This window comes from Schistocerca americana, chromosome 8 (genome assembly GCF_021461395.2).
Source record: "Schistocerca americana isolate TAMUIC-IGC-003095 chromosome 8, iqSchAmer2.1, whole genome shotgun sequence".
NCBI classification, from domain to species: Eukaryota; Metazoa; Arthropoda; class Insecta; order Orthoptera; family Acrididae; genus Schistocerca; species Schistocerca americana.
This window is the reverse complement of record NC_060126.1, coordinates 359,502,775-359,528,206: the sequence shown is the minus strand read 5'-3', so window position 1 is coordinate 359,528,206 and position 25,432 is coordinate 359,502,775. Positions and strand designations below refer to the sequence as shown.

Genomic DNA, 25,432 nt, shown 5'->3' with positions numbered 1-25,432 from the left:
AGTGGAACCCTGAAGAAGATACCAGCACAGGGATCTCAACGTCAAGCATTGCAGAAGTTTAAAGATGAATTGACGCGGCCTAATGATTCAAAAGGTTTTACCACCAATGACGAGGGCCACGAAAGCCTGCAGATTAGACGCCGCATGCTCAAAAGTTGTTGTGCGAGTACTGGAGAAAAAGAAAAGGGTATTTAAAACATAGCTGATATTATTTTACAAAGGACCAACAACATATAAAGTTGAATTCGCAGATGCTGTCTCAACTCCATAGTTCAAGTTATTTTTCGGAAAATTTGCCCCATTTTTAATTGCCTTTTCCTGGGACGCACACAGTGTAAGCTAGGCCTATATTTCACAAAAATCAGAGTGTGATCTTAGAACTGCGAAGATGTGCTACATTTGTAAATTAAATATCATGTTGGAGATCACACCGAGAGATCGCGATTATCACTCTTGGGTCAACTAAAGCAGTATGTTTACTTTATAGTACGATTTACTGAACTGTCTACATGCACCTCATAATAAGTACCTTTTCATAAGCGATGATGTATTGTCGAGTAACCAGAGTGCCACAACTTGGAAAATTACGATTATTAAGAAAGGAATGGAGGCCAAGAACATATTTAATGCTAAGTAAAATACACTGTCTGATCAGATTTGATCGGACACGCCTATGAAGTGCGGAATTGATTACTAAATGTGACAAGAAGAGGGACCTGGCGGTGTAAAACGAAGGCGATGAGTATTGTGTTGTAAGTAGAGAAGCAGTAACAGCCCAATAGCTCGTCTGCGAGAGTTCAGTGGCTTCTAACGTGGACTAGTCATTGGATTGTCAGCTAAGTAACAAATTAATCAGGGAAATTTCAACCCTTGCAAAGCTGCCCAAGCCGGCTGTTCGTGATGAGTGTGTGAAGGAACAACATCAGCTAATCCAAGACCAGGTAGGCCTCATGGGCTGACGTAAAGGGACCGTCAAGCATTGCGGATGTTAGTTGTAAAACATCGCATGAATCAGCGGAAGGAATGACACGTGAGTCCCAAAGTGCTACCAGAAGTCCAGCTAGCACGATGACTGTGTTGGATTTAAAAAGGATGCAGTACGATGGTCGAGTAGTTACGCATAAGCCAGCGAACAGTGGATGACTGGAAACGAGTGATATAGAGTGATGGAAACGGAAATGAGCATGTGGCGTTATTGGCCGGGAGGCTCCATACGGGGCAGGTCCGGCCGCCTTGGTGCAGGTCTTATTACATTCGTCGCCACACATGGCGACCTGCGCGCCGGGTGGGGATGAAATGATGATGAAGACAACACAACACCCAGTCCCTGAGCCGAGAAAATCCCCGACCCAACCGGGAATCGAACCGGGGCCCGTAGGACGGCAATCCGTCACGCTGACCACTCAGCTATCGGGGCGGACATATAGAGTGATGAATCACGCAGTACCCTGTGGCAATCCAATGGAAGAGTTTGGATGTGGCGATTGACTCGAGAATGTTACCTGTTATCATGTGCAGTGCTAACAGTGAAGTATGGAGGAGGTGGTGTTACAGTACGGGGATGTTTTATGAGGTTTGAATGTGGTGCGCTTCCTGACATTAAGAAAAATCTACGTGTAGAAGAATATGTCATAAAGTAGCATCTGTGAGGCAATTGTGAGTGGACACATACATTTTTGAAATGCACTGGTCCGCCCAGAGTCCCGACATGATCCCAGTGGAAAGGGTGTGGGACGATTTAGAACATCGGCGTCACTCCAGAAAATAGTGTCCGAACTTCACTACCTCCTCTGGTTTCGGCTCTTCAGAAAGAATGGGCTGCCATTCCTTCACTGACCTTCAGACATCCGATTCGAAGTATCGCCAGCAGAGTTCAAGCTGCCGTAGAGGCGAAATGTGGGAACACCCCATAATCCAGTAATAGGTGTCTACACTACTGGCCATTAAACTTGCTACACCAAGATGAAATGCAGATGATAAACAGGTATTCATTGGACAAATATATTATACTAGAACTGACATGTGATTACATTCTTACACAGTTTGAGTGCATAGATCCTGCGAAATCAGTACCCAGAACAACCACCTCTGGCCGTAATAACGGCCTTGATACGCCTGGGTATTGAGTCAAATAGAGCATGGATGGCGTGTACAGGTACAGCTGGCCATGCAGCTTCAACACGATACCACAGCTCATCAAGAGTAGTGACTGGCGTATTATTACGAGCCAGTTGCTCGGCCACCATTGACTAGACGTTTCCAATATGTGAGAGCTCTGGAGAATGTGCTGGCTAGGGCACCAGTCGAACATTTTCTGTATCCAGAAAGGCCCGTACAGGACCTGCAACATGCGGTCGTACATTATCCTACTGAAATGTAGGGTTTCACAAGGATCGAATGAAGGGTAGAGCCACGGGTCATAACACATCTGAAATGTAACGTCCACTGTTCAAAGTGCCGTCAATGCGAACAAGAGGTGACCGAGACGTGTAACCAATGGCATCCCATACCATCACGAAGGGTGATACGCCAGTATGGCGATGACGAATATACACTTCCAATGTGTGTTCACCGCGATGTCGCCAAACACGGATGCGACCATCATGATGCTGTAAACAGAACCTGCATTCATCCGAAAAAATGACGTTTTGCCCTTCGAGCACCCAGGTTCGTCGTTGAGTACACCATCGCAGGCGCTCCTGTCTGTGATGCAGCGTCAAGGGTAACCGCAGCCATGGTATCCGAGCTGATAGTCCATGCTGCTGCAAACGTCGTCGAACTGTTCGTGCAGATGGTCGTTGTCTTGCAAACGTCCCCATCTGTTGACTCAGGAACCGAGACGTGGGTGCACGATCCGTTACAGCCATGCGGATAAGATGCCTGTCATTTCGACTGCTAGTGATAGGAGGTTCAAATGGCTCTGAGCACTATGGGACTTAACATCTGAGGTCATCAGTCCCCTAGAACATAGAACTACTTAAACCTAACTAACCTAAGGACATCACACACATCCATGCCCGAGGCAGGTTTCGAACCAGCGACCGTAGCGGTCGCGCGGTTCCAGACTGAAGCGCCTAGAACCACTCGGCCACACCGGCCGGCAGTGATACGAGGCCGTTGGGATCCAGCACGGCGCTCTGTATTACCCATCGACTCCATATTCTGCTAATAGTCATTGGATCTCGACCAACGCGAGCAGCAATGTCGCGATACGGCAAACCGCAATCGCGATAGGCTACAACCCGACCTTTATCAAAGTCGGAAACGTGATGGTACGCATTTCTCCTCCTTACACGAGGCATCACAACAACGTTTCACCAGGCAACGCCGGTGAACTGCTATTTGTGTATGAGAAATCGGTTGGATACTTTCCTCATGTCAGCACGTTGTAGGTGTCGCCACCGGCGCCAACTTTGTGTGAATGCTCTGAAAAGCTAATCATTTGCATAACACAGCATGTTCTTCCTGTCGGTTAAATTTCGCGTCTGTAGCACGTCATCTTCGTGGTGTAGCAGTTTTAATGGCCAGTAGTGTAGATACTTTTGATTAGGCAGTGTACTCATGTAGGAAGTTGGTAGATGGTTAGTGCGAACGGACTGCGACCTTACTCGGTAACAAAAATGATAGGACGCGGACCTAGTGAGTGCCTACAACAGTCGCAGGTGCCAAAGTGTTTCATTTATGGAGTGGAGAAAATGAGACTGGAGTGTCACAGAGGATCGAGCTCACCCTGAAGACGTCGTAGTCGGCGGAGCGGATGAGGGCGCCGTCGAGGTAGGAGAAGGCGTTGAAGGCGGCCTTCCAGGGCAGGTAGTCGGTCTCGTGGCGCAGATAGGTGGTGAGGTCAAGCGCCGTGGCGTACGGCAGGCGGCCGGCGCGCGCCAGCGACAGCGCGTCGTCCAGCAGCTGCGCGCGCGACACCGCCGACAGCGTCTCCACCGAGCCCGCGTCCGACAGCGCCGCCAGCACCAGCCGCCAGTTGGTCTCGTCGTAGTTGACGCGGTAGAAGCCTGCCGGACACGGGGCGAGGCGTCAGCACGACACGGGACGACGCCTCTCACAAGGGACACTGAATCTGCACTTACTATAGTTCAATTCTTTTATCTTAGCGGCTCGCGCATGCCCGCTCAGAAGCAGGAGATTGCTGTGTTGCCAGTTGTACGCGACAAGAGAAGCAGCGCCATAGTATAGTTCGCAAACTTACGTTTAGGGGGGAGCGCGCAGTTTATGAAGTAAAGCCACCACGGCCGCATTAACCCTTTCGCTGCTACGGAGACGTGCTCCCCGCATTCCTCGACGTGCGCGATTTTATCATCATTGCACTGCTCACCTGTGCAGACACATGGTGTTTCGACTGCTTTGACATACTTTATCATTCGATTTCACGAAAACCATTTGGCCCAAAAATTTGATTTTTGCACATCTTCCTGACTGATACCCTCCCCCCATAAATGAGTTAATTTTGTTTCGATTTTCAATGCAGGTATTGTGCAGCATTAGATGTAGTAAACCATTGCACGAAATTTTGAAGAGTTTGCAGAGGTAAAAGTCCATAGCGTATACTTTCCGTATGGTCGATTTTAGTTGCCACTAGAAATTTCCAAAAATTACATTCAAACGAATAAAATTCATGAAGTAAGACACTTCGATATTGTTTTTAAATAAAGAAAATATTAAGCACCGATCAAGGTTTGAACCTTTCGCTTAGCAGCCATACACTTTAACCATTACGCTAACGCAGCTCGACTTTTGGTATATCTCCCGGACGACTTTAAAATGTCGCGCAAAATACCGAAAAATACTGTTGGTATGATTATGAATTACTCACGTTTCGTCGAAGTACAATAGGAAATAAACAATTACCGCTGTTCTTTATTGCGACAAAGCGGTTAGTGAGAATGACACAAATACCTTTCCTTGCTATCGCCTGAATTAGGAGGCTTATTGCTTGTTTGGTTTAATTAATTAATAGAATATGAAGCAATTGGTATAAAGAATGCTTTTTCCAAACGTTCTAAAAAAGAAAGTCTGCTATCAAGACATTGCTTTTGTTCAATTACTTTATTTATGACTGAACGTTTCTAAAACTGAAGACACTCGTCCGTGCTCTGCACTGCAGTCGAGATGTGGCAACGTCGTTCTCTGTTCATTGGCTGACTGTGTTTTGTGACGTCAGATGCGCAGAACGAACCTAAACTCGGCCGCCGTCATAAATGACGCGCACTTTAGGTCCACTACTGTTTCTTGTGTATATTAATGACCTGTCATATGTTACATTACCAGATGCCAAGTTTGTCTCATTTGCAAATGAAACAAACTTTGCAATAAATAGTAAATCAAATATAAATTTAGAAAGAGCAGCTAATCAAATTTTTACTGACATTAATAAGTGGTTCATAGCCAATTCACTGTCATTAAACTTTGAAAAGACCCACTATATGCAGTTCAGGATGTCCAAGAGATTTCCTTCTGGTGTGTGTATAAAATATGATGACATGGAAATAGGAGAAGTTGAGAGTGTAAAATTCTTGGGACTACAAATTGATAATTGTGGTGTGCGTACTGTAAGATCTTCAGTACACACACCATCAGATTATCTGACTTGTCGCTCTAACGAAGTAGTCGAGTGTCAGCAATATGTCTCGTGGTCTTATCGTGACGTGTTTATCTTCTGCCGTTAGGTCAGACGATAGAAATGCCACTTGCTCCCTTAGAGTAGCAGATCGACGGTGACCAACTTTAAACGGAACTTGATTAATTTTCACACACATTTATTAAAATAATAAAAAATATAGACATTACGTATCTTGATTCTGGATGCTGTTTACAATTGACAATCTGAAGTTCGTTTGGGTCTTGGTACGTTAATCTTACTCTCACATCTCTGATACTTCACAAAGTGTCTATACATTTCTCTTCATGGCTATGTACAGGAATATGATAATCTTATTAGGCGCAGACTGAAACTTGACTATAGACTGGTACAGACTGATGCAGACTCGTACAGACTGGTGCAGACTGGTACAGACTAATGCAGACTGACTAATCGGAGGTCTGTACACTCGTTATAATACCTCGCGCGTTCAGGTATCACTGCGCGAGTGTGATCCGCAAGGAGAAAAGGTTCTACGTTAGCAGCAATCTCATTGGCTGCGTTACAAATTAATATGCGGATCGGCAGAAGCAGAATTTGGTCTGTCTCTAAGACAGCGCCATCTCGTAGTGCGGAGACGGACGAGCGCTGCGCCTGCGCTGTTGTGCTTAGCGGGGCGCGCTCTAGTGGGAAAGTTGTGTACGCGCTGACTACACGGAACTATGTACAGAACAATAATAAATTCAGTTGGGAGCAACATACTAACGAACTGCTAAAGCGCCTAAACAAGTCTGTGTTTGCAATTCGATTGATGTCAGACGTAGGAGATATAAATATAAAAAAACTGGCATATTTTGCTTATTTTCACTTCATTATGTCATATGGTATCATATCTTGGGGTAACTCCACAAACAGAGAAAAAATTTTTAAAGTACAGAAGCGTATAATAAGAGTAATGAGTAGTGTAAATCCAAGAACATCATGTCGTAACCTATTCAGAGAATTGGGCATATTAATTACAGCTTCTCAGTATATGTATTCCTTAATGAAGTTTGTTGTAAATAATACATCTCTTTTTCCAACTAACTGCTTAGTACACAGTATCAATACTAGGAATAGGAAAAATTTACACAAAGATTTAAAATCACTTACTCTTGGCCAGAAACGAGTCCAGTATTCAGCAACGCATATTTTCAATAAGTTACCAGCAACCATTAAGAGTTTAGTTTCAGACAAGACACAATTTAAGCATAATTTAAAAGAATTTTTGGTTTCCAACTCCTTCTATTCCATCCATGAGTTTCTCAACAAGTGCAGGAGACCATATTAATGAAAATGTATTATACTTTCATTTTTGACAATACTTGGTTGTAACAGTCAAGTACCTACTGTGTCAATGATGGATGTATGGAAAGCAAATGTAAGTCTTAAGTCTGTAAATAGTGGAAGTTTAGTTTTAAATCTTGTACATAATCTGACTGTTCTTAACTGAGGATCACTGAAATGAATAATTTACTTTAATTTTTGACAATACTTGGTTGTAATAGCCAAGAAACTAGCAAATGTCTGAATGATGGATTTAATGAAAGCAGACGTAAGTATTAAATCTGTAAATATTAGAAGTTTAAATTTAATTCATGTACATAATTCTACTGTTTATTGACTGAGGATCCTTAAAATTAATGAAACTCAAGATTTTCTAATCACATTTTTGTAATGTGTTTATCTGACATGTTGCACACCCAGGAGGATTCCCTCTTTTATGCGTCTATGGAATGAATAATTAATCTAATCTGATCTAACATCTTCCGCGTAATCGCGCAAGGTGATCGGAAAGTTGTTGAAAACTCATTTTTGCACACGGCTTGGAACTTACAAGGGAAACTCCCCATCGCACCGTCCTCAGATTTAGTGGCCAAATGGCCCAGTGGATATCCCGTCAAAAACTGAGCACAGATCAAGCATGAAAACAGGAAGAAAGTGTACTGAACTCCTAATAAAGAAGGAAAATAGGAGCTCATATTATCCAACATCGAGTGAACTGCAAGAAACACGGCATCGTGGTTGTGTGCTCATTGTGTTGGACTGCAAAGGGGGAGACCCGTGTTCAAACCTCACTTATGCCCCATTACAGAATTATGATTATAGCGTCAGTTTCATTTACTTCCGACTCATAGTTGTTATTAAATCACTTTCCAGATGATACCGTGTTAGTTCATTAGTAATACATACATCAAAAAGCTACAAATAGTAGCTAGAAACTTAATATCAAAACTGGAGATGACGAAGGAGACCAAGTTAAGGATTTCTGCTATCTTGGAAACAAAAGAACCCATGGACAACGAAGCGAGGAGGCCATGAAAAGCAGGTCAATAGAGGAAAAAAGGGCAATTCCATCCAAGTCATGTCTCCTAGTATTAAACGTAGGCTTTAATTTGAGGAAGATGTTTCAGAGAATGTACGTTTGGAGCACAGCATTCTATGGTAGTGAATCATGAACTGCAGGAAACCTGAACAGGAGAGAATCAAAGCATTTGAGATGTGGTGCTACGGAACAATGTTGAGAATTAGATGGACTGATAAGGTAAGAACCGGCGAAGGAAGCAACATAGGGAAAACACTGACACTAGGAAGGGAAAGGGTGGTAGGACATACGTTACGATATAAGGGAATAGCTTGAACGGTACTTGAGGGAGCTGCAGAGGGTAAAAAACTATAGAGGAAGACAGAGATTGGAATACATCAACGAATAATTGAGAATGTAGGTCGCAAGTGCTACACGGAGATGAAGAGGTTGGTTCAGGAGAGGAACTACTGGAGAGCCGCATAAAAATGGTCAGAAGATTGATGGAAAAGCGGACAGAAAAGAAAGATAGAAGAAGAGGAAGCTGTGAGTGAGTAGCTAGGTTAGTGGTGGCTGACCTGTCTCTTCGACGTTGAAGACGACCCAGGAGTCGTTGGCGGCGCCGAGGCTGTCCAGGTGGAGGGTGGGCTGGGCCCGCATCCACGTCCGCGGCCTCGTCGCGCCGAAGTCCCTCCGCTCGGCGTCCGTGTAGGTGATGGGCACCCACCACAGGCTGCCGTTGCCCGACGCGCCCGTAGAGTTCACCAGGAACCGCTCCTGCCGACACGTCACCGCTACGCTCAGAGGTGACACGCGAACATGTTTATGGCGTCGAGTAGGCCGCAAAATCTCATTAAGCTTACACTCACGGAAATGAAAAGTGTTGCTCCATCAATAACTTGACGGAATGCTACCGAACTGTTACGCCCAGTATTTCCATACTGAGCCGTGCGCGGCTCGCGGTCGTGCCGTTTATTGCTCGTCATCTTGTTTTTATTGTTCTGTCGCCTCGTTTTCTTTTAATTTGATTTACTGGCGTCACTAGATTTCTGGTTTGCTTGTCCGTGAGTGGCAGCAGCAGCGATTAACGATAAGTGCTCTGGAGCGACTGTTAGTATTTCCGGCTCGTGGTCTGTGGGGAGTTTGGTCGGGACGCAGCGCCAGTGAGCTCCGGACAGGCAGTACTCGCAGACCGCTGGCGACACACACGTAGTGTCCGACGGAAGGTGACTGGAGCGGTAACGACCGCTGGTTGGTTGTTTGGTCGGTCGTCTCATCGGGCGACGTGTATTTGGTCTTTTGACCGTTTCTGAGCCTCGTCAGTTGGTCATCTTGCCGGACGTGGGTCAGTTCCTTCCTGGTGCAAAGGTTTGGGTGCCCAATGGGCAAGTGTTTTCTCTGCATGGTTGGGTCCAAGCCAGTGTGCCCGGGTCGCCGTGCCTCCTAGTTCCGAACGGACATCGAGTTGAGTCGGGTTGGAGCTGCAGTGAGCTCCGCACAGCCAAGGCTCGCCCGACCGTTGCCGACACTCATAACTTGAGTGGGGACGACCTTGGTTGGTCGTTCGGTTGGTCGTCTCATCGGACGAAGTGTATATGGTCGCCCACCGCTTACGGAAACACTCTGTGTGTGTGACTTGTGATTTCTCCTTGTTGTTCCACGGTGATTGGTTTTAGGATTGTCGGAGATCTTGGTGCAAGTGTTTACGTGGAATTGTGTGTAGCTTCTGTGATTTTCATTGAGCAGATGAATACTGTCTGCGTACTGTAGTAGCCAGCCGGTCGGATGCTAGAGGGAATTGATTAGGTTGTTGGTTGGTTCGTCAGCCGTCCCTACGTCGCGCTGCCACCCGATTATTTAGTGTTACGCTTGGCTGCCTGTCTCACCTAAGCTGTGTTAGAGTGCCCCCCCCCCCCCCTCCCCCAGCCCATCCCTTGGACACTTCTGAGCACCACTGTTCTGTTTCTGTTGTTTGTGATTGTGATTTTCTTTTGTCGCAAGTACTGTGACAGGGTTTCAGCCGTGTATTAATTTTGTCCTATGTTCAGTATATGGCCTTTAGCCGAATCTTATGTGAAGTATTTTAAGATTAGGCCTTCAGTCGTGTTTATTTAAAATTCTTGTTTGCCCTGTGCCGGCCGGAGTGGACGAGCGGTTCTTGGCGCTACAGTCTGGGGCTGCTCGACCGCTACGGTCGCATGTTCGAATTCTGCCTCGGGCATGGATGTTTGTGATGTCCTTAGGTTAGTGAGGTTTAAGTAGTTCTAAGTTCTAGGGGACTGATGACCTCAGCAGTTAAGTCCCATACTGCTCAGAGCCATTTGAACCATTTTTTTGTTTGCTCCGTATTTAGGCCTTCAGCCGCATTTGTTTTAAAATGTGTGGCTTTCACCCGTAATGTGTAAATTCCTGTCTGTAAGATTTCTCTTTAATGATCTTGTATTCTTAAAATGGCCTTCAGCCGTACTGTGTAAATGCTTATCTTAAGGTTTGTCTTTAATTATTTTGAATAATTGTTTGGGCCTTCAGCCGTTAAGATATTTCAAGTTTTCTTAAGATGGTTTTCTGATGTACTGTGTAAATGCTTGTCTTCAAAGGTTGCCTTTTATTATGTTGCAATATTATTGAGCTTTCAGCCGAGGAATTAATTTAAATTTTCCTTAATATGGCTTTTAGCCGAAATTGGTAAATGATTACCTTTTAAGAATTTCCTTTGCTGATCTGAAATATTATTTGGGCCTTTAACCGAGAAGATATTTTAATTTTGCTTAAGTAAGGCCTTCAGCCGTATGTCTAAATTCTTGTGCCTTAAAAGGAGTTATTGAAGGATATTTTAATTTTGCTTAAGTAAGGCCTTCAGCCGTTTCTCTAAATTCTTGTGTTTTAAAAGGAATTATTTAAACTTTATTATTGAGAAGTAACTTGGGCCCTCAGCCGTGAATTGATGCTTGTTGTTTAAAAGAGAAAACTATGCATTGGTTTTGGAGGAATAAAGTTGTGTGTTCTTGTGTAACTAACAGTAACTATCTTGGCCCCTTTCCACAACCTGATCCGCTGCGTCCTGCGTAACCAGATTTCACATACCTTTGAGAAATGACGACCAAAATTTAATCCTTATACGAGCTGATTTTCTGTATTTTCAGTAAAGAACACGTCATTCCTACAGATGAAAAAATCTCATTTGTAGGGATCACTATGGGTTCCGAAAGCAAATATTGTGTAAAATGCAGCTCGTTCCTTTCGTTCACTAGGCCCAGGACGCCGGCGCCCAGGTGGATGGCGTCTTGCTTGACATACGAAAGGCGTGATTATGGAATAGAGACCAAGTGAGTGAGTGGACTGAAGAGTTTCTAGCAGACAGAACTCAGCATGTTATTCTCAATAGAGGGAAGTCTTGGAGCGGAAAAGTAACTTCGAGCGTAACCCCCCCCCCCCCCCCCCCCCCCCGCCCCCGGAAGTTCTGCAGGTCTATTACTTTTCGCATTATATGTAAATGACGTGGTAGACAGCATCAGGCTTTTCTCGGATGATGATGATGTTGTATTCGAAGAAATCACAATGGTAGAAAAATTGTACCGAAATGCGGGAGGACCTGTAGAGCATCGACGGTTGGTGCAGGGAGTGGCAATTGAGCCTCAACATAAAAATATGTAACATATTACGTGTACATAGATAGAAATACCCATTATTGCATGATTAAAGATTGCGGAATAATCACTGGAAACAGTTATTTCCACAAAAGATATAGGGGTATGCGTACGGGGCAGTTTATGGAAAATGACCATATAAAACTAATAGCAGGAAAGGCAGATGCCAGATTGAGTTTAAATGGAAGGACTCTCAGGAAATGCAGCACGTCAACAAAGGAGGTAGCTTACAAAACCCTCGTTCGACTTGAATATTACTAGTCAGTCGGGGTTCCGTACCAGATCGGACTGTAAGATAGAATAGAGAAAATCCAAAGAAGACCAGCGCATTTTGTTGCGTATTCATTTAGCAAGCACGAAAGTGTCAGGGAGATGATCAGCCAGCTTCAGTGGCAGACGTTGAAGGAGATGCGTCCTGCATCACTGTGTGGTTTATTGTCGAAATTCAGAGAGCGTACTTTCCTGCAAGAGTCAACCAATATATTTCTTTCTAACCCACATGGACGCTTGTCGGCAGTCGTTCTTCCCGCTAGCCAGTAGCGACTGGAATAGGGAAGAGGGAAGTGTCGGTGCTACACACACTGCAAAGTGGCTTGCGGAGTATAGTTTGTAGATGTAGATGAAGAATGGGGTGAGTAAATGATGGATTTCGGTGTGCCTAACGTTAATGGAATTTTTTACAACACAGAATGTCCAGGTGGATGTGCTCAAGCAGTTTATCGGCCCCTGTGGACTACGAGAATCGTCGAATTATTGGAATGTTGGACGTGGCGACAACACACTGACAGATCCCATATGTAATTGCCTCTGGTGCAGTGACTGCAGAACGAGTAGCGGCGAGATGGTCTCATGACAACAGTGTGGTAAAAAGAGAAGGCATCGGTCGTTCCAGAAGGGGTGCACCTCGAAAAGATCGTAGAATTGTTCAGTTCGATTGGTCCTGACGAACAGACGGTTTACAACAGCTGAGATCCGATCAGAGTTTAAGGGCAGAGTGACGCCACGAAATGATGGGAAGCTGGGTAGAGATCTGAAGTAGCCAGGCGTCGTTTACCTCTGACACCATACCACATGAGCCGTGCTGCGGCTCGCGTTGGTGCTGTTTGTAGGTTTCCGCCCTCTGTTGGAGGCCAGACGGTATCGTTTAGTTGACATAGTTGCGGTTGTTTGTCTTCTTCTCGTGTTGGCTGGCGCCACGCGGTTTCGCAAGCGTTGCCCGTCCGCTAGTGGCAGCAGCGGCGTTTATCGATATGTAGCAACTGTTGCCCTATCTTTGGGGCGACGTCGTTGTTTTTCAGGGTTGTGTGAGTGTGCGAGTTCGGTTTGGGGACGGAGGAGAAGCCAGGTCCGCGCAGTGTGCGAACACGCCGGGACCTCTGACGGGACGCATGGACTGCCGGATGGAAGGGCTGTGGTCACGAGGGTGCACGACCTCGTCGTAAACCGGATCCAGAAAGCTTTAAGATGAGTGCATTTCAATCCAAGTAGATAAACCTCCACCATTGTGATATCTCGCGATTCTCCAGTGACTTGGGTTCGTCTTGCTGCTCGTAGTGACGCCGAGGCGTAGAGCAGTGAGTGGAGTGCTTGGGGAAAGCGGGTCTGATTAGCTTCCCTCGACTTCTTATTACTATTTACTGCGTTCACTTGTTACAATTTGTTAAGCTCAACCAGCGGTATTTTTCTTGCCTGGTGGGCGCTAACGGCCCAGTTACCTGCCCTGGGGGTTAGTGTATGTAACGGCGGTGTACATTTCTTCGCCTTGCCGCTGCTGTCCGGTCAGGCGTGTAGTTTTGACAGCTTTCTTGATTGTAGGCAGGTTGGTGTTTCTTCTACTCTGGTGGTACTGATTCCTTTCTCGTTCCGGGCGCTCCAAACACAGTATTCTGGACGTAGTGCAGACCGCCGGTTCCAGCTTTGGCGTATTGCTCCATCGTTGCATTTGGTTTATCAGACATCAGGTAGCTTCAGCAAGATTATCATCAGTCACTAGATAGACTGCCACTAGTCTTAGTTACCATCTTGTGAAGTGAGTGCAACTCTTGGCCGCCTATCTCATCGCTCGCGAGAGTTTTGGTTGCCGGACCTTCTCAGAGGTCGATTCCTGGAGCACCGTCTGGATCAGTTGCCTTTTTAATTTTAATTAACTTTTCCTGTTGTATTTGCTGTTTTACAGCAGGTTTCAAATTTTTTTTATATTATTGCCGTTCCTGGCGTGTAATGCCTTCAGGCGTGATTGTGATTATTTGCCTTAAAATTCTAATTTGGTATTTGTATTTTAGCAGTAAGCCTTAAAACCCCATTTACTGGCATTCCTGGCGTCTGATGCCTTCTGCTGTGTTTGTGGCGACTTTCCTTTCCTATTTCAATACCTGTAATTTGTGAGTTGCTGCGAGTTTTAAACAGTTCTTAATTTATTGCCATTCCTGGCGTGTAAGGCCTTCTGCCCAGATCACAGTGGCTTGCTTTTAAAACATTATCTGTTTTATCTGTATTTAATGGTGATATGCTAAATTGTAATTCACTGAAAACACTATTATTTACACTGTTGTTTATTCCTTTATTAATAACGTGTGGTTAAAATGGCTCTGAGCACTATGGGACTTAACTGCTGAGGTCATCAGTCCCATAGAACTTAGAATTACTTAAACCTAACTAACCTAAGGACATTACACACATCCATGCCCGAGGCAGGATTGGAACCTGCAACCGTAGCAGTCGCGCCGTTCCTGACTGTAGCGCCTAGAACTGCTCAGCCACCCGGCCGGCTAACATGTGGTATTTTTTTTAAAAATTTATTGTTGAGTCTGGAATCACGGGTTTAAAGTAAATTGTGTGCAACTGTAAGAGGTAACCAATAGTAACTGATTACGGCCCCGTCCACAATCGTAACCGAAGCCTGCCATCTCTTGACTACCAGGTCACACCACAGACAATAGAGCCAGAGTCAAATGGCACACAGAGTGACATTCTGTGATCTTCAGCAACGAGTCTCGCTTTTGTTTGTGGTGGTCGAATTAACGCTTAAGATGGTCACCAGAAGCAGCGATCCACCAGATCCATGGTACTCCATCTCCTGGCATCATGGTGTGGGGAGCTATTGGATGTGACAGCAGTACTGCTCTCGTAATTGTCAGAAGCAGGCTGAATGCTTGGCATTATGTAGAAACAATGGTAAGGCCTGTTGTCATGTCCTCTTATGACTAGGATACGAAATGGCATGTTCCCACAGGATAACTCAAGACTCAACACTGACTAATCACCTATAGAATATGTCTGGGATATGATGAAAAGAAATATACTTCCTAACATCCCCCAGCCAGCAGTATTCATGAAGTGACATAGCGTGTCTTTCAGACACGGCAAGAAATTATTGAAGAAGAAAAATGGCTCAAATGGCTCTGAGCACTGTGGAACTTAACATCTGAGGTCATCAGTCCCCTAGAAATTAGAACTACTTAAACCTAACTAACCTAAGGACATCACACACATCCATGATCGAGGCAGGATTCGAACGTGCGACCATAGCGGTCGCGCGGTTCCAAACTGTAGCGCCTAGAGCCGCTCGGCCACTCCGGCCGACTATTGAAGACGACATTCAGAGGCTGTTTACTTCTACGCCTCAATGATTGCAAGAGTGTGATCGTGAACATAGGGGCCACGTCTCACATTAATGTCAATGATGGACATCAATTCCGAAGAGAATGAAGTTCAATTGCTTAATTCCCGTTACGTAATAAACACTTCTACAAATTTGGAGAAATATTAGACCCGAGTTTCATTGTTTAATATTTGCAGTTTGCGGCACAAGATAGTTCCGTCCAAAGTAATCTCTATAGTTCTGAGCTGCCGAGGTGTTCGTAGGAGTCTTAGCTCGTACGACTCTCTGCAGTGTAACGGAAATCCTGAGCAGCACGTTTCTCGCCAAAAAGACGTGCTGGTACGTGAATAACTTGCTGCAGAGTCTTGCCGGTAACTTGGCACAGATTTGCATTCAGGCAGCAGTTGGGCTCTAAGCAATAAATTCGAACTGCATAATATTACATCTGGCAAGGAACGGCCCGTGTATGATTTCCATTTTCGTGTGGGGAGACAAGCGAGCAGCCAAGACTCCAACGAACACCATCGTGACAGATACGATATTGCAGTGCATGTGTTTTCTCGAATTACAGCGCATCGGGCATGCAAGCATTTTCGAAGGAACAGTCGCTACCACAATAACAGCTGTCATGTAATGCGTAAAACGTGTTCGCCGCTACGCATATGGACAACCATCAGCTGTAGAATGGAATGACGACAGTGAAAATTTGTGCCAGACCAGTGACTCTAACATGAATTTCCCGCTTACCGCGAGCGGTCGCCTCAAAATTAGACTGCCATACCATGTAGGAGAAGGCAGCATATCAGGTATTTGCTATTTTATTGAACAGTATACTATGAATGATATATTGTTAAGTTTTTTAATCAATTAGTATTACCATAATTTCCTTCCCTTTGTACTGGCAGACAGATTTTTAATCTTTTAAGGGAAGAAGCAGTGTACTTCATTGCTACATCACTTGGTAAATATATATCCAGACCAGTGTTAATGCCATTCTGCAATACAACTGATGTTCGGCGATGACAGCGAGAAACAACCGTTACATACTAGGTGGGGGCACACTGCACGTATTCGCATACCTTAAGCCACGACACAACAATGCTGCACCAGTTCTTATGCCATGTGTTTGCTGCTCGTTTCTGTCGCCATTGTTATTAAAATAGCATTGATCGCTTTTCCCATTTTCTATAATAACGCAATATTGAAACCAACGCAAATATTACGAATAAAAATTGCTCCTTAAAAAGAGGTTGATTTAAAAACGAAAAATTTTAGTACTGCTACTATGGTTAATAGATATTTCGGTTTTTGTACTCGGTTATTAGTAAAACTTAAAAAAAAAATACCTATTACAACCGAGCCTACAGAAATACCGAAAAATACCTGTTATTCAGAACTAAATTGCCGATATCAGTTTTAAGTGTTCGGTTTTTCACATTCCTAACCAGAGCTGCAGGCATGTATCGGCAAACAAACGAAGATATAACTAATTAACTTTATTTTTTTTTTTTGGTGATAATTAAAAGTGCATGACAATACTTCGTACTGCGAAGAGTGCTTGTTATTAAACAGGCGCAAAGACCACCAGAGATGTGCGCAAGCTTCAGGTCAGGGCATAAAATGATAATTGAAAAGGACAGAAAAGTGATACGGAAACTTGTTGCGTGTTGCTGGTAATGTGGACACTACGCTGTCTCCTGTCTCACCATCATGACAAGAAAGGGACAGCGTGACCGCTTTCGAACGCTTTTAACGTTCCCAGTGGATATCAGTTCCCTGCAGGGAGGTCCATTCTTCCTGACACTATCGATCTGGATTCTCTGGAGAGTCTTAAAGCAACGAGTCAGACACGTGTCGTCCCACCCACGTATCGTCTACGCCTCACCCCTAAAGTTATCACAATTATATAAGACGGTCGACGAAACAGCTGACGTTATTACACAGGTCGTTTCAAGGCTTAAGGGCCTTTTTTTATGTGGCGCATTCTGAGAGGAAAACGTCATATCTTCTGTTCTCAAAATGAGACTGAGTTTACACGTATTAGTATTATTTATGTTATCTGAAATATATAAATTTTGTATGTATGTAAATGTTACGCAGGTATGTGTTTTGTAATTTAAGTTCTGTGCTCAGAGACGTTAACGTCAATGTAAAAAAAAAAAAAAGTTCAAATGTGTGTGAAGAAATCCTATGGGACTTAACTGCTAAAGTCATCAGTCCCTAAGCTTACACACTACTTAACCTAAATTATCGTAAGGACCAACACACACACCCATGCCCGAGGGAGGACTCGAACCTCCGCCGGGACCAGCCGCACAGTCCATGACAGCAGCGCCTTAGTCCGCTCGGCTAATCCCGCACGGCATCAATGTAAAATATATAGAGCAGGGAGACGGGGTAGTTGAAGGACACTACAGTTGAAAGTCGAGTACTGGATACATTTACATAGATACTCGGCAAACCACTACCGCTACTCATTACCTTTTCTGTTCCACTCGCAAATAGAGCGAGGAAACAATGACTATCTATAGGCCTCTGTATGAGACCTAATTTCTCGTATCTTCGTGGCCCTTGCGTGAAACGTATGTTGCCGGCAGTAGGAACCTTCTGCTGTCAGCCTCAAATACCGGTTCTCTAAATTTTCTCAATAGCATTCCTCGAAAAGAACGTCTTCTTCTCTCCAAGGATTAGCACTTCAGTTCCCGAAGCATCTCCTTAACGCTTGTGTGTTGTTCGAACCTGCCAGTAACAAATCTAGCAGCCCTCCTATCAATTACTTCGGAGACTTTCTTTAAACTAACGTAGTACGGATCCCGAACACTACAGTAGTACTCAAAGAATAGGTCGCACTAGTGTCCTATATGTTGTCTCATTTACAGATGAACCACATTTTCCTAAAATTGTCCCAATAAACCGAAGTCGATCATTCGCCTTTACTACCACAGTCATCACATGCTCGTTCCATTTCATATCGGTTTCCAACGTTACGTCCAGATATTTAAACAACATGATTGTTTCAAGCAGGATACTGCTGGTGCTGTATCCGAACATTACGGGTTTGTTTTTCCCACTTACCCGCGTTAACTTACATTTTTATACATTTAGAGCTAGCTACCATTCGTCAACCAAATAGAAATTTTGTCTAACTCATCTTAACTGACTGGTTGGTTGCTCGATGCACAACAAGCACAAAACGTATGTTCTGGCTTAACCACAAGCACCGGAACGAAGATGAAGAACGCAAGAGAAGAGAAGGTTGTGAAACGACATCGGCCAATGGTGCGCTGATTAGAACCGCACCACAACACGAGTGGCCTCTACAAGAGGAGAACAGAAGTGCCGCTCCTGGCCCCCTCGGCCGCTCAGTATCGGGGCAGTATACGGACAGGCCTAGCAGAGAGTGCTACGGTAGCGGTTACTAGTGATCCACAAGCTGTGTGTCAAACTTGCATGAATATTGTATATGGCAAAGGAGTCGGATTTATGCTGCATGTCGCCCATCGCTTGCGACACCATTGTTGTTTCAAAGTTAAGTATTGTCAATCTGCTTTACTGAAATAAAACTAGTAATGTCATTTGCTTGAATTGTTGTACAGCATTCCGAGAACGCAGCATCCCTTAGGCATCCAATACGAGACGAGTGGGCAAGACGTCACAACTTACACTAAAGGACAATAAGAATTGTAATTCTTCAGGCTTTATCGGCGATCTAATGACATCTTGGGTTGTGCAGAACACCCGACAGCCCAAGATGTTACAATAAGAATTAATTGTCGGCTTGAAATGTGGTTTCAAGTGCATGCAGGAAGTTGGACAGTGAAATCGAAAGAAAAGTAATGACATTTTTCGGCGATTAATTGGTGCCTTGATGTGCAAGAGAGACACGTAAAGTTACTATAGAACACGTTAAAAAATTAATCATCAGTGTGGAAGATGGCTTAAAGTGAGTTAGGTTGTTGGAGTTCAACTGGAACATTTTCACAATCTGATCAAAAGTAGCCAGGCATCAGCATGTAATGCAGAATTGATCACTAGATGTCACTAGACACGGACCCGCCAGTATAAAAGGAGGCGTGGAGGACTGTGTTGTCGCTAGATATGCAGAAAAAGCAGAATGGGTCGCTCAGGAGAGCTCAATGACTTCGAACGTAGAGTAGTCATTGCATGTCATCGGAGTAACGAATCTATCAGGCATATTTCATCTAAAGCTGCCAGAGTCGCCTGTTGGTGATGTGATTGTAAAGTGGAAACACGAAGGATCAGTCACAGTTAAACCTAGAGCAGGAACACATGCGCGGACGGATAGGGACCGTCGAACATTGTGGAGGGTGGTTGTAAAAAGGTCTCATGAAATAAGCAGAAGCAATCACTCATGAGTTCCAGAGAGCTATCAGCAGTCCAGCCAGCACAATGACTGTGTGCGTAGGGAGTTGAAAAGAATGGAGTGAAGTGGTCGAGCAGCTCCTCATAAGCCACCCAGTTCTGTAGTCAGTGGTAAGCTATGCTTGAAGTGGGCTATAGAGCAATGTCACGGGACAGACTGGAAATGAGTGACGTCCAGTGATGAACCACGCTAATACCCTGCGCCAATTCGATGTAAGTGTTTTGGTTTGGCGAATGCGTGGAGAATGTTACCTGCCACCTTATGTAGTGCCAGCAGTCAAGTGTAGAAGAGGTGGCGTTATGGTATGGGGGTGTTTTCCGTGGCTGGAGTATATGGTCTCCTTACAGCCCTTAAGAAAATGCTAAATGTGGAAGGACACGAACACATTTTATAGCTTTGTGTATTATATACAGTAGAGGAACAATTCGCAGACGATAGCTATATCAGCATGACAATGTACCCTGTCATAAATGTAGCAAGCGTGACGCAATGTTTTGTGCACGATAATATTCCGGAAACGGACTGGCCTGCCGAAAGTTCTGACACAAATCCAATGGAATACCGCTGGGATGAGCTAGAAAGTCACTTCGCTCCAGACACCGATATTCAACATCACGACCTTATCATGTTTCGGCTCATGAGGAGGAATGGTCTGCCATTCCTCCACAGACATTGAGACACCTAGTTGAAAGTGTCCCCAACAGAGTTCAAGCTATAGTAAAAGCGAAGGGTGGACCAAAGGCCGGCCGGGGTGGCCGTGCGGTTCTAGGCGCTGCAGTCTGGAACCGCGAGACCGCTACGATCGCAGGTTCGAATCCTGCCTCGGGCATGGATGTTTGTGATGTCTTTAGGTTAGTTAGGTTTAAGTAGTTCTAAGTTCTAGGGGACTGATGACCTTAGAAGCTAAGTCCCATAATGCTCAGAACCATTTGAACTATTTGAACCAAAGACGGAAGACTGAGGGAATTCTGAACGCTCATGTGTCCACGATGGTATGTCGAATACACAGATGGTGAGTTGACACCTCTGCGTAACGTAGGTGCCGAGCAACATATTGCACCGTGACAGTAATTCAGCTGCTTCAATCCCGTAAGCAATATACCTAAATCAATTATACTAAAAGGTTTGCTCGAGTAGGCTGTGTATTAACTCTTCGCTCAAGTAGGCTAACTGATGATGCTCACCTCACGTCTGTTCACGGCATGTTTAATGTCATCAGCCAGTTTTGTTGACGCAGTACCTGCACTATGGTGTTTTCGGAAATTGGATTGATATTTATTGTGGATATTACAAGTTTTAAGGCAGTCCAACAGTTGTTCATTTCCAGTGTAGTCAAAGGCTTGAGATGCTGTAGGTAATTTGCTGATCGGATTCTAGACGCCTGTTGTCTGTTACCAGTCTTTCGGGAAGGTCGAATTAAGCTTTTATTTCCACTCAACAGAATATTTTCTACTAAGGACAGAGAAACTGCAGTTTCGGCAAGAGCTGAAATAATTATTTTTGGAGACAATTTTTAATCAATCCTACCATTTCTGATCGTATTAAGGCGACGCTAAGTTAACAGATTATGCCTCCTGTTTTACATTTTACTGCCACGTTTTCTTTATTATTGGAACGGTGGGTGGGAGAAAGGACTAAGTAAGGATTCACGTCATCACCTACCTGTTGAGTTTTAGAAGGCGTGACATGCAAGCAACAAGTAGTTCCACATGTAATACTAGAAAATACTGCCTACTATATAAACTGCGTATCGAATTTAACCGAACGTAGAACTCGCAGTAACACAAAATGGGATAGACCTTTTCCCACTGACCCCTTCAATTCAAGTTCAAAAATATCAACTTACATTTTTTTGTAGCTTGGGCAGATAAAAGTTGTGTTCCTCAACGAAGACTGTGCGTTCGTTATTTTTTAAAGTACACTCAGACGCGAAAATTTTAATATCGTTGCCTAAAATTATCTACACTGCGTGACATCATACAATATCTCTTGAAACTGGACTCTTTTACAAACGGTCGCTTCACTATTTTTACTATAGCACTCTACCGTTGCCAGTGTCTTCTCTTTTTCTCGTTGTCTGTTTACTCAATTATTTGCAGTACGTGTAGAAAAATTATGTGTTATGGAGTACACCCAACATTAAAGACGCTAGAAATTTTATTCTTGTCGCAGCTATTATTTCCTGCGTATGGAGCTACACAGCAGCCCCATACAAAGCCTGTCAAAGCCCTTTCTAATGAACAACAAATTAGAGAAGTGAAACGGAGACATGTGACAGTCATATTCGCTATAGGAGGCATTTCCAGAGAAAATTCGATTAATGCGTGAGAACCGAATATGGACTACGCCGCGAGGTAACTCAATTACGTACTTCACAAAGCGTTTTCTGATTTTTCCTTCGTTTGCAGCTATTGATGAATTACAGCTATAGTCCTGAGTGAAGGATATATAGCTCATACGATTGCGAGGAGAAACTTGCTCGCCCTGAAATAGGGATAGAACTGTTTTATTTAAAAATATGAAGCTATTTTTCGACACTTTCTCTAGCGAAATATTCATCTAAACCCGCCATAATTCTGTAGCTGGACTCAAAATATGCCCAGTAACAACTTGCTTTAATTGTGAAAATAGATAGAAATTATGGGGTGGAGAATCTGATCAACGACGTGGATGTTGTAGCAATCTGTAATTTAAACACTACTTAGGAATTTATACTCAATTCACATCTGTTCCCATCTAGTAATCAATGTAAAGAATTGCAGATGAAGTTGTCTTCATTTTTTGAGTGGAGTTGCATCGTGTTCCAACCACAATTTTAGCGTTTCGTTTCTGACGTGAATTAGTGGTCCCATGTTTCATCCACGGTACATAAACTACTCACAGAATCAGTTGACGCCCTTTTTTTGGTCAAATGCGGAACGAAAATAAGACTGCCTAAATATTACACAACAGAATTTTGTCCGAATTTTTACAGCCACGCGAAGATTGAGAAATGGACAATGGGGTGTTCCACCGACCAGCTTGAGGACTATTTTAGCAAAGATAGATTTAATTGCTCGAAAGCAATCAGAGTAATTAATAAAAACCTACTTACTTCTGATCTGAGGGAAAGATACGAAATCGATTTTTGTCCGCTTTTCCACTGCCAAATAAAGAGAGAGAAATAGACAAATGGACTAGCAACTGACAAGCGCAAGCTGCTCTTCTGAAAAGAAAAGAAAAAAATGAAATAAAATAAAAATAGAGCAACATTTGACACGGCTTTGAATTATTCTTGAAATTACGTACAGCAGATGAGGTGGCAATTGATTATTTTTAACTCAGAAACTTAAAATTTTAATTAGCGATAAACGACAACGCACCGGCTCATACCGCATAGTCTGCAAGAGGTTTCTAGCGCAGTACAGCATTCCATTGCTGGACCAACCATCTTATTCGCCTTAGCTAGCAGCATGCGACATTTATCTACATTGCGCAACAAAATTAATGGATAACTTTTTCGAAAGCCCATCATTGTCTCCCATTGCCGCGCATAAGTTTGAAGTTTGGCTCAAAGGTGACTACAAACTTCCTCTGTAATGGTGAAAAAGCATGGCGACCTGCGACGTCACCCTTGGGCCCAGCGACGCTTCAGGCAGCAACGTGTCGAAAAAAAAAGGGTGACAATTCACAAGATCAGGAGAGCTTCAGGATGGATTAATGATCTTACATTGGCACCTGACGGTTAAGTAACATCTTTAACACACCTTTAGGTACGGTTTGCCTACCTTCAGGTGCTAGAGCAGCCGAGAAACTAAAGTGATGTCTATGTTTGCCACAGGTACATTTTAAAGGTGCTCAACAAAGAAGCGTGGATGCTACAGAGGGTGTTGTCGAACGGGGTTCTTAGAGGGATCCGTCGCCGTTTTCTTCACCCATGTTGTTGTTCTGGTCTTCTGTCCAGAGATTGGTTTGGTGCAGCTTTCCATGCTACACTATCCTGTGCAAGCTTCTTCATCTCCCAATACCTACTGTAACCTACATTCTTCTGAATCTGTTTAGTGTATTCATCTCTTGGTCTCCCTCTACGATTTTTACCCTCCACGCTGCCCTCCAATACTAAATTCGTGATCCCTAGATGCCTCAGAATATGTCCTACCAACCGATCAAGTTGTCAAGTTGTGCCACAAATTTCTCTTCTCCCCAGTTCTATTCAATATCTCCTCATTAGTTATGTGATCTACCCATCTAATCTTCAGCATTCTCCTATAGCACCACTTTTCGAAAGCTTCTATTGTCTTCTTCTCTAAACTATTTATCGTCCACGTTTCACTTCCATACATGGCTACACTCCATACAAATACTTTCAGAAACGACTTTCTGACACTTAAATCTGTACTCTATGTTAACAAAACTCTCTTCTTCAGAAACGCTTTCCTTGCCATTGTCAGTCTACATTTTATATCCTCTCTGCTTCGACCATCATCAGTTATTTTGCTCCCCAAATAGTAAAACTCCTTTACTACTTTAAATGTCCCATTTCCTAATCTAATTCCCTCGTATCACCCGATTTAATTCGACTATATTCCATTATCCTCGTTTTGCGTTTGTTGATGTTCATCTTATATCCTCCTTTCAAGATCATTCCGTTCAACTGCTCTTCTGTGTCCTTTGGTGTGTCTGACAGAATTACGATGTCATCGGCGAACCTCAAAGTTTTTATTTCCTCTCTATGGATTTTAATTCCCACTCCGAATTTTTCTTTTGTTTTCTTTACTGCTTGCTCAATATACAGATTAAATAACATCCCTCCTTTATCAATCACTGCTACCCTTTCATGCCCCTCGACTCCTATAGCTGCCATCTGGTTTCTGTACAAATTGTAAATAGCCTTTCGTTCCCTGTATTTGACCCCTGCAATCTTAAGAATTTGAAAGAGAGTATTCCAGTTACATTCTCAAAAGCTTTCTCTAAGTCTACAAATGATAAAAACGTAGGTTTGCCTTTCCTTAATCTATTTCCTAAGATAAGTCGTAGGGTCAGTATTGCCTCACGTGTTCCAATATTTCTACGGATTCCAAACTGATCTTCCCCGAGGTCGGCTTCTACTAGTTTTTCCATTCGTCTGTATAGAATTCGTGTTAGTATTTTGCAGCTGTGGCTTATTAAATTGATAGTTCGGTAATTTTCACATCTGTCAACACCTGCTTTCTTTGGGATTTGAATTATTATGTTCTTCTTGAAGTCTGAGGGCATTTCGCCTGTCTCATACATCTTGCTCACCAGATGGTAGAGTTTTGTCAGGGGTGGCTCTCCCAAGGCTGTTATTAGTTCTAATGGGATGTTGTCTACTCCCGGGGCCTTGTTTCGACTTAGGTCTTTCAGTGCTCTGTCAAAATCTTCACGTAGTATCATATCTCCCTTTTAATATTCATCTACATCCTCTTCCATTTCCATAATATTGCCCTCAAGAACATCGCCCTTGTATAGACCCTCTATATACTCCTTCCAACTTTCTGTTTTCCCTTCTTTACTTAGAACTGGGTTTCCATCTGAGCTCTTGATATTCATGCAAGTGGTTCTCTTTTCTCCAAAGGTCTCATTAAGTTTACTTTAGGCAGTATCTGTCTTACCGCTAGTGATATACTTCTCTACGTCCTTACATTTGTCCTCTAGCCATCCCTGCTTATCCATTTTGCAGCCGACTGGTGTGGCCGAGCGGTTCTAGGCGCTTCAGTCTGGCATCGCGTGACCGCTACGGTCGCAAGTTCGAATCGTGCCTCGGGCATGGGTGAGTGTGCTGTCCTTAGTTTAGTTACGTTTAAGTAGTTCTAAGTTCTACGGGACTGATGACCTCAGCTGTTAAGTCCCATACTGCTCAGAG

The 25,432-nt window shown here is 43.8% G+C and overlaps 1 protein-coding gene across 1 annotated transcript in view; it reads right to left on the bottom strand.

Moving 5' to 3' along the window:
• Positions 1–25,432, bottom strand: part of LOC124545850 (aminopeptidase N-like) — a 296,523-nt gene that overhangs the window by 48,055 nt on the left and 223,036 nt on the right. Inside the window, exons 10-11 of the mRNA XM_047124807.1 lie at positions 8,516–8,714; positions 3,730–4,010 (exon numbers count right to left, since the gene is read on the bottom strand). Coding sequence (XP_046980763.1) covers positions 3,730–4,010; positions 8,516–8,714 — 480 coding nt within the window. The remainder of the gene's footprint in view (positions 1–3,729; positions 4,011–8,515; positions 8,715–25,432) is intronic.